The 10359-nt window shown below is 41.3% G+C and overlaps 1 protein-coding gene across 1 annotated transcript in view; it reads right to left on the reverse strand.

Moving 5' to 3' along the window:
* Positions 1 to 10359, reverse strand: part of aff2 (AF4/FMR2 family, member 2) — a gene marked incomplete at its 5' end in the record, with an annotated part of 112102 nt that extends 101743 nt beyond the window's left edge. Inside the window, one exon of the mRNA XM_079497174.1 lies at positions 10307 to 10359. Within this exon, the coding sequence (XP_079353300.1) occupies positions 10307 to 10359 (53 nt within the window). The remainder of the gene's footprint in view (positions 1 to 10306) is intronic.

The raw sequence follows: 10359 nt of genomic DNA on the forward strand, positions 1-10359 counted from the left end.
TAGTGTCAATTTGGGGGTCCTTGACATGAAAGAGTTTGGGAACCAGGCCATGCTGCTCCTCCTCCAGCAGGATAGTTTGAGCCAAAGGCTGCATGCTGCTAGAAGAAAGACCATGGGGTCACCAAATCAGCAGAGCTCATCTTCCGGGAATCATGAAGGTACCCACTATCCAGATAATCCCATGGCTATCCAGGCTGTAGGTTTTGAAATATCTCGTGTTGGACAGATTGAGAGAAAGACCAACATTGCCGATACAGGTTAATATATGAGGTTAATATATGACCTAGACCTACAGTATAACTACATATAAAACTACAGAGTTCAATGCAGAGATACTGGACAAACGAAGGTTGCAGTAAAATAGCTCTTATCTAGTAAGTAGTTAAAGCGTGATCCCTTATCTAGTATGGAAAGGGTTCCGTTTTCAATGGACACTGCAGTGCAAACACTGCCAAGTAAAATGAAAGTGAAGCTCAGTGTAAGGCTCAAACATGCTTCTTTTAAAGATAGGAGGATCATGCAGATATACTGTAACAGGGGGGGAAAAGGATTTTAGGACAATATTAAAGATAACGTTTAGGCTTGAAAAGAAAACCTCTGTGAAAACCTAAATAAATGTATTACACTTACCACCTCCCCACTCCCTCTTTCAATCTCTGCATTCTTGCTCTTTTTCTCTCCACCAGGGAGGCAAGGGGAAGGGGTTCACAGAAGCCCAACAGAAGAGTCTAACAAACAGACTTGTCTACCCTTCACCCTCTCAGTGTGAGTGAAGGTGACTCTGCTCTGTATTTTCTTCAAGTTGAAAAACGGAATGAACCAAAGAAAAACAAAAGATGACAAAATAAGTATTTAAAAGAAAGACAGAGTGTCACAGCTCAGCTCAGTGTGACGCAGCAGCATCACAGAGAGCTGCTTTTGATCTTCATAAAAGGACAGCCTAACGTTAACTCTTGGACCAAACAAAAGGCTGCGTTGTAAAATAAAAAATTGCATGCAAGTGGAGTCCTCAGGAGACTCCGACGTGGGAGTATTTGTACTCTGCACTTTGATGACATGGCAATTCAACAGGGAGACTCAAGAAAGAGTGTCACAGAGAAAAAGTTGAAGGATTAAGGCAGGCAGGGGTGGAGAGAAGGAGTCCCCCATGGCTCTGCTTTTGATACCCCCCTCTTTATCACCGTGTGGATAATGTGTTTTATCCCTGCTTCTGGTCACATTAAATACATGCATTTCCTTTTGCTATTTCCGTTTGATATTTCGTTTGATATTTATGTTTGACAGTATCAAATTGAGCAATTGTCATGTATGAGGTACAGTATGAGGTTTTAAGTGTGCAGGATGTGTTAATGTTATGTACACTTACAGCAAAACAAGTGTGTGTGTGTGTGTGTGTGTGCGTGCGTGCGTGCGTGCGTGCGTGCGTGCGTGTGCTACAACTAGGTGTGTGTGTGTGTCTATATCTAAGAGAGGATCGTGAGGGGCATGCTGGCAGATTTAGACATAAAAATAGAAACTTGTGCCATTTAATTGTGGCGTCCCTTCAGTGAACTGTGTCCCTTGCTGCCCACTATCCTGAAGCTATACCCCAGTGTGATCTTTGGAGAATGGCTGTGTGTGTGTGTGTGTGTGTGTGTGTGTGTGTGTGTGTGTGTGTGTGTGTGTGTGTGTGTGTGTGTGTGTGTGTGTATGCGTCCGTGTGCATGCGTGTGAATGTGTGTGTGCTGATTATGACAATTAATTAATTAACACATGTGCATGCAGTTATCATCCATCTTCATCTTTTATGTGTGTGTGTGTGAGTGGGTGTACGCGTGCGTACACCCACGCACGCGTGGAAATATTTCTGTCCTTTTTTATTTGCTGTGAAGCTTATAATTGTATGTACACTATGCATTTTAGAGTACAGACTACATAAATATGCATGATGGTTATTCTTAAGCGTAGGGACCTATGTCACAGAGAGAAAGTTCTTTGAAAGAGAGACACGCACTTACTGTGTTTTGTGTGCTATAAAAAGGACTAAGGTTATGACTTGAACAGTGGTCTCAGTGGACAAACGCTGAAGTCATTTTTCTGCTTTATGACTCACATAATCACAGCTCTTTGGCTTTGTAGGGCAGTGTACTAACAGATCTGCACTAGACTCCATGTCGGAATAATGAATGTCCACGCTATAAATAAAGACAAAAGCCATTCAGTGCACAGTATGTATACAAGAAATACATAAATTGCTAAATGCAGGACTAATGACCAATAGCTGAGATTTGTCATCCTCAAAGTACCTGTAAAAAGCAGACATCAATACATGGTGCTTCAATATGCTTCCTGTGTTCACTGTTCTCTGTCAGAGTGTGACAGTGCAGGTCAGCCTTAATGACACAAAAAAACACCAGCGACCAAAACACAACTACACCTGGAAATCAATACACTGTTAGACAGGATACGCTAGGTCACACACAAGGCACGTGGGAACAAACATTTATGCAGGTATATGCACGCACACACACATGCAATACTGTATGTACATGCAAATAAATATTTCAGTTATGCACAAGCACACGCACGCACACACACATGCACTTACGCACGCTCGCAAAGATTTGCTGTATTGATCGAACTGCCCGTTAGCTATATTCTCCAGCACCCCCAAGTACATAGTGAGGGCTTACAGCTTGTCTCTCCTCTCCAGTCCACTGCCATCTATCTTAAGACTAATGAGGCTCGACACACTGTGCTTGCCAGTTGCACGGTCAATATTATATACACAAATATACTGTGCAGAGATACTCAAAGGCAAAGAATTGGCTGGCATTGGTCCTCTCGACAACAAGGCACTATACATAAAAGGGTTGGCAATATTATATTGAATCCCCAATTATGATTGTAATGAGCTATTATGCAACATCAACATATCAATGGATTTCAATGTATGTTTTAACCAGGTGTGTCTATTCTGAAAAAATAGCTGATAGTACAAGCTCACTACGGCACGTTATGAGCTTGTAGATCAGCTATTTTCGACAAAGATATTTGGTGTAGAGGGGAAAAGGGCAGACCAAATAGAGCCCTGTATAACGCCAGTAAACTAAATATATGGTCTTATTAATGTATTTTTTGCTCTATCTCTGTTGCCTGCCTTTTAACCTGTGCTGTTCAAAAGTCTGCCGCAGGTATTAAACACTTACAGAGTTTGTTTTCTAATCATTATAATAGGTTACATTAAAAAAAAAGCCTATTTAGTTATGTTGGTTGCTATTTTATTTGCAGGACTTTAGCTTACAATTAATTTGACAAGGACTAGGGCAGCGAATGACAAAGTTCCTTAGACAAACAAAATGCTGAGGTGAGGTAGAATTCATCCATCGTAATTAATTAATCTATAGTTGTTCAGGGAGAAAACATCTGGGAAGCAATGTTTCACGTCCTTCAGAGGTGAGGGAACCATTTATCTGCTTCCCCACCGTCTCCCAGTGTCCTCAGCTGGGAGAGAGCAACCCGCCACAGAGGTGAGGGAACCTCGTGCACATTTATCTGCTTCCCCACCGTCTCCCAGTGTCCTCAGCTGGGAGAGAGCAACCCGCCACAGCCGTTGGCTTGTTTGTTAAAAGAACAGCACAGGGGATGTCAGGCATTGGGAAAAAAGCCAGAAGGCATACCATCCCTAATTTCAAAATGATGTCCACACAGTTGGACCAAAATACTTTTTACTGTGTATAACAGTGAGCAGAGATTATTCACAAAGCCGCATCACAAATTCTGAAGCAAAACACACTCGCCTAAAAATAACTTTTCAGGAAATGAAAAAGAAAAGCTGTTTAACTGCCATGTAATTTGGGGATTACAGATGTTAGATAATGTCAGATGTGATCTGACATTTACTCTGACTGCTGCACATCCTAAACTTAAATCGTAAACAGACATCTTTTTTGGTTTTGAGTTTTTGTTTTTGACGTGGGGTGGGGGAGGGGTAATACCCATTTTATAATGTATTTCTCTCTCAGCTGGGTGAAGCACTTCAGAGGCAATTTCCTCTTCACACGTTTTGTACAAATTAAGTTTATTTAGGATAATTACATTGCAGATTCGTTAATTGCATCTGTTTAGCAGATCCTCTTGCTTAAAAGTGTAACTACACTAAGCTATAGTTTATAATGTAGATTCTAAATCTAAGATTCAGAAACCCTAATCTCACTAAGCACAATAAATTCACTGGAATGTGTGTGACAATGGTGCAGACACTCGTATAACAACACACAACACACATTACTACTATCTGTCACACACTCACACCACAGCACAGAGCATAGAGCCTCTCAATTAACCTGGTCCATTGGGGTCCATTACAGTATGAGACTACAGTAAGTAAAAAACTACAGACAAATGAGGTATGCCAAATACATGTTTGGGCCTGGGCCATGGCTCAGTGGTCCAGGCACCTTGGCTGGTAATCCAGTCTGGCAGTGTTCCGCGGGTTCGACTCCCGATCCCGACAGCCTTTACTGCATGTCTTCCCCCCCATCTCTCTCCCCATTTCCTGTCAGCATACTGTCTGTCCCTCCATAAAAAATATAAAATAAAGGCGAAAGCCACAAAAAAAAACATTAAAAAGAAGTGCAGTTGGAACAGGTTTGATTGATTGATTGATTGATTATTTATTAACAGTTTGCAGAATTACAGTACATTTCAAGTACAACTCAATACAACAACTGTTAACTGTGAGTGGACGACACCATAAAGCATTACACTTGTAAAGTGACATGTAGCAAAGTGGAGGAGGTATGTACAGTATGTACTACAGCATGTGCACAGTTATAAAAATAGAAAAATACAACATTTGAGATGTAACTCCAGTAGGTGGTTAATCAAATGTTATGCTTCATTATAGTTTACGGCATTCCCTTACAGGGATGAGTATAAATATGAATATTTCAATTGATTCATTCCCAATTCCCAAAACATTTAGCTTTTATCCCTCTAGCTCTTAGCTTCTCTAAATGAAAGAACGGCACACAAACGTTATGCTAGTCTTTGGGGAGCAGTATCGTCACCTTTGGGGAAATTATAACCCAGTAGAACGCCTCTAATGTGCTTCTTAGTAGGCTACACTACTAAGTACCCGCTACTAGACTGGGTAATGAATTGGAAATCGTAATGGTACAGCTCACAGTGCAAATTTAAATGAAACACCTTTTTTTTCTTAGTTGGCTCCTGTACTCATGTATGGGCACAAAAATACGGTAATTGAATATTGTAACTGTCTGTAACCGTTACAATTGTTATGCAATATACCCTTTAGTTTTTCATTTTGAGCCCATTTAACTCTTTCAACTGCATTTCAGCAGACATAAAAAAAATATGTCTTGAACTAGTAAATGGTGTTGTGGCCTATAGGTGGGTCATCAGGCTGTCCAGTGTTGTTTTTATTTCTGAGCAAAAGCAGCTGAGAAATAAAACGTACAATAAATACCATGAAACCCAACAGTACATTAATAATGAAAGCCACACAGTTGATGATAATGTGTCTGTACAGTAAGAATGCTTACTGAACTGAGAACTTCTCCAACACAGTCAAACACAGAGATCAGTTCTTCACCTTATCCAACCTTCGAGTCACAAGTGTGCTTCTATAACCTCCAGGCTACTGCCAGCCCAAACGTTGCTGACTGCTAATTTTCCCGGAGAAGTCAATGTTGATGGCTTGCTCATTTCCGAATAACTTAGTTGTAGTGCTTAATGCATTATGAAAAATTGAAGCAATGCTACAGTACATACAGTATGCAAATATCACATTGCTGCATCCAGCAGGAATGACATGTGTGTGTCAAACATATTGCCATTGTTCTTTGAAGACAGCATTATTTGATACAGGGAGCAAATGTCATCAGGAAGGACCTGTTAACACTGTACGTCTATTAGTCAGTGTACTCTTTCTTGGTTGCCCCCCCCCCCCCCCCCCCCCCACACACACACACACACACACACACAAACACGCTATCTCTCTTTACTCTGTCGCTGTGTTTCTCTCTTCCAGGCTGTGCAAATAATGTAATTTGTCACACATGAGCTTCCACGGAGGCAGCGACCTTTGGAAGCTTCACAATAAATTGGTCCTTGCTGGGAAAGGTACGTCATTGTCATTCCCTGTCAGTTCTCTCTCTCTCTCTCTCTCTCTCTCTCTCTCGCTCTCTCACACCTCTGTGTTCAAAGGTAATTTTGTTAATGGTATTTAATTTGAAATCTAAGCTATGCTCCTGCAAGGCTAACTACCACTCTCTCTACTCACAATATCCTACATATGCTGCAGTCACTACATACAGTACACAGATAGTCAAACACGCACGCACGCACGCACGCACGTGTGTCAACAATGCCCCCCCAACCCAAACCTAGAGCACCAATGTCTGTAGTATTGGGTTCAAGGGTCAAATATAGACAAATCCAGGGAGCAGTGCCCTGTAGGCCAGGTGTAGCTAATCAGTGCTGAGGTGTAAAGCTGCGCTTAATGTTACACCTCAGTAATGGCTGCGCCCAGGGCACCCCTCCGTGGATTCCTCTATAGGGGCGTGTGTGTGTGTGTGTGTGTGTGTGTGTGCGTGCACGTGTGCGTGCATGTTATCATTCCTCAGCACTATGCTCTGGTTGGCAGATAGCATAGCTCAGAGACCTGGGAGAGAACGAGAGCGAGACACACAGGCAGAGACTTGGCTCCTGCCAACCCTTGTGTCCCTAAAAAGCCCCACTCCACCGCCACAGCAAGCCACTCACCACTAAACCGCCAGCCCGAATCCACACGCTCCTAATTAATTACAGCACTTACTTGTCTTTTATTTGTCAGATTCATTGTGTGTGGGGAAAAAAACACCTCGTAACAATGTATCTTGCAACACGTCACGGAACATAATGTTTTATTTACCGTATCCCCCCAATGCGCATCTCCCGTCTTGTATATTTCACTAGTGTTCCTTGCCGTTATGTCTTTATCAATTAGCAGCAAACAAAGAGAGAGAGAGAGAGAGAGAGAGAGAGAGAGAGAGAGAGGGCAACCTAGGAGAGCAGATAAAACAGCTCAGTAAAATCCTGACAGAGTTCAGTGAACTCTGAGAGGGTAATGGATCAGAACTCCGCACTCTCTGAGTTCAGTTACCGCTCACGAGACACAGCGTGGGTTTGGTTCATCGTTGACTTTAAAGGTCTGGGCAGGTGAAGGCTCGTTATGCCCAATTTATGCTTCCTCATATGTCAGAGGAAATAGCTGATCTACAAGCTCACAACGTGCCATATCCGCAACTCGCTCTGAGCTTGTAGATCTATGTTTTTCTCCGACACAAATGTATGATGGAGTATAAATCATGCTTTATCGCCCTGCATCTCCTTCTAAAGAGGACATTTCCTCAAAGGTTCAGATTATGAGGAAGTCCACCTGAAGATAAGAGGCTCATATCAGTACTGGCATAGTGATTCCTTCCTCTCAGTATCACTAAAAGACGTACTTCCATTTGTAATTAGAATTATATGTTTAGCAAGTCTATGAAATAGAAAATCTATGAGGAAATAAAATAATAAAGAAAGAAAATAATGCAAAATTAATTACCAGTTGGAAATGTAAATAGTCTGATTTACAAAATGGAAGTTTTATTTATTTATTTATCAATAAATTAAATCTTAAAATATAAACATATAATACATAGGCTAGTGTAATAGTGTATACTTGTCTCTCTGATTGGGCACAGACAAGTAGATAGACTCAGCCTATAATTTCTCAGGTTTAATCAATAGACTATGAATAAAATGGGTCACTGGTTTGCACGTCCAACCAAACCGAGCTCATAAAATAAAACAGACTACAAAAGGCTACATAAACATGGCATGTATCCACACAGACAATTAAGCTTCCAATAATGTAATTACAATGTTTAGCCTTTGCCTGATGAAGGTCTTTCTAGACTAAACACAGTATGTGACCAAAGGTTAGGGATTAAACTATTGGGAGCTTAATTTTTTGTTTATCAATACTGACAAATTGCAAAGTTCTACGCTTTTGGACACATCGACTTATTTGTATTTGTATCTCTGTATTGATCCGTATTGATCTCCAAAGTATAGTTAATTGTAACTTATAACGCTGGTACTGGAACAGTCCACATAGCCGTGCAGACTGTTTCTTAAGACTGTAAACTGAGAGTCTGCACCCGTCTTCTCTTAATCCACTGACCGTAGAACACGCTTAGGTCAGACTTCTGTCACATAGTATTTGAATTAATAACATACTAGCTCACCTGTCACCCCTGTCCATCTACTGTAGCTATCTACTCAGTGAGTATCTCCATTTGGGACACCAGGTGAATGTAAACATCCAACCTGGTAGTTTTAAAACAATGTACTAAATAGCTGACCGGAGTCCCCCAGGGGTCTGTCTACATTACAGGCTACTAGGCTGGATTCAGCTCACAATGTGCCATCTTGCGATTTGTGGTGAGTTTGTAGATTTAGTTTGTAGCATTTTTGGACAAAGTTTCCCCTATTATGACATGGCCAGAAAAGGGATGCTTGGATTCATATGGTTAAAAAAGTAAACTGATGTATGCAGGCAGGGGACCCTGAGGACCAGGATTGGGAATCTGTGACCTAGAACAGTGGTCCTTAAGAACCACTTACACTAGCTAGCTTACAATTCCACTGGCACAAATGGACTGACATTTTGGCTGGCCTCCGTTGCACTTGCATAATTGTGTGTATTAACACGAGGTGCATTACATTGAAATGCATGCACCTGGCACCTTTGCCACATGTGTGCGCCTTCTTCACACTTTGCAATTTTTCACGCAGTATGCACAGGCTTTAAAAAAATCATACAGGAAAGACAACACAATGTTGCTTTTCACACCAATACAGTTACACACATTAACACAGCTAACACCTGGCAGCTTCCCAGTGGGGGTACCACAGACTACCACAGATGCCATGCTCCAGGGCACATGTGGTTATGTACTACGCAGCATCTCAAATCATGTTGCAGTGTGAATTGTCAATTGATTTCAATTATTCCAATCTCATAAAAGTGCATTCATTTATGGCCAAAATGTGTGCTGCTATAATAAGGTTAGGGTGGGACTGATGAGACCACAACAAGTAAAATGATTAATAAGTAATTAAAAACAATTAGTTTCAGTTGTACACAAATATTTTCAATAATTGTACATATTTCTGTAAAGGTGCTCAACTCTCAACTCAACTCAAACTTTATTTATAGAGCACATATTACAATGACCAATGGCTGACCAAAGTACTGTACAGGTTATTTAAAAACAAAGAGCAACAGATCAACATAATCAAAATGCTGACATCTGAACAGCCATCAGTCACACACATCAGTCAGGTTCTGATAGAGACCATTCTTATGTTATAGAATATAGACCACCCCCCTCCATGTCTTTTGTGTTTAGCCTTTGTCTTTGCAGCTTTACCCCATATTACAGCCAATAAAAAAGCCAACCAATTATGACCTCATCATCATACAAGTCTCATGTATGCAAATACGTATACTTCACTCATGCATTGTTTTATGTAGACATCAGTTTGTGTGTATGTATGTGTGCGTGTGTGCGTGAGTGCGTGCAGCTCCTCAGAGGACCAACCAACAGGCAGCACAACTGCACAAGGGAAGGCTTTTAGCAATTGGAACTTATATAAAGGACTGTTTTCATTTATAATCTGAACTGTATGTCCATTTCCCCCCGCCCCCCTACGCCGCGACATTTATTTTTGACAAGTGCTAAAGTTGTTATAATCATCATGACTTCTACCTACAGCTGTGCAGAGAACAAGCCGATGCATGGCAGATAAGCGCACCTGGAGTCGGACTCACCGGCCAGACAAGACAACAATATGTGACTGGTCCGTACGCTGTCTATTTGTCCAAGTTCTTTACACACTATTAAATCTCAACATTCCTTCGTACTGTACAAGAAAGCAGCGATGTGGCAGCTGAGCTGAGCGGAGACTTCTCAACCCAGAGAGAGCAGCTTCTAGTGACAAAGGAAGACGTTGCGTAGACGGAGTACTACACGGCTTGTCCCAATTTTAAAAGCCAACACGTCAGGACATTTATAGTTCTCTTCGCCGTTCAAAACACACTCAACGCAAGGTCTACACAGCGCGTTATTGACTGAATTCTATCTTTAAAAAAATGACATGTGTCCATTCATTCCTATTTTAGGAACAGTCATCTCACCAGTCAGGCAGTCACCTTGTTATATGTGTGATAAAACACAAAATAAGCACAAACTGGGAATATTGGACTCACCACGGTTGCTCTATCTCCCAGTCTCTGAAAAAGTCGAACTCGAAAAGGTCCAT

The sequence above is a fragment of the Electrona antarctica genome (assembly GCF_951216825.1).
Source record: "Electrona antarctica genome assembly, chromosome: 1".
Taxonomy (NCBI): Eukaryota; Metazoa; Chordata; class Actinopteri; order Myctophiformes; family Myctophidae; genus Electrona; species Electrona antarctica.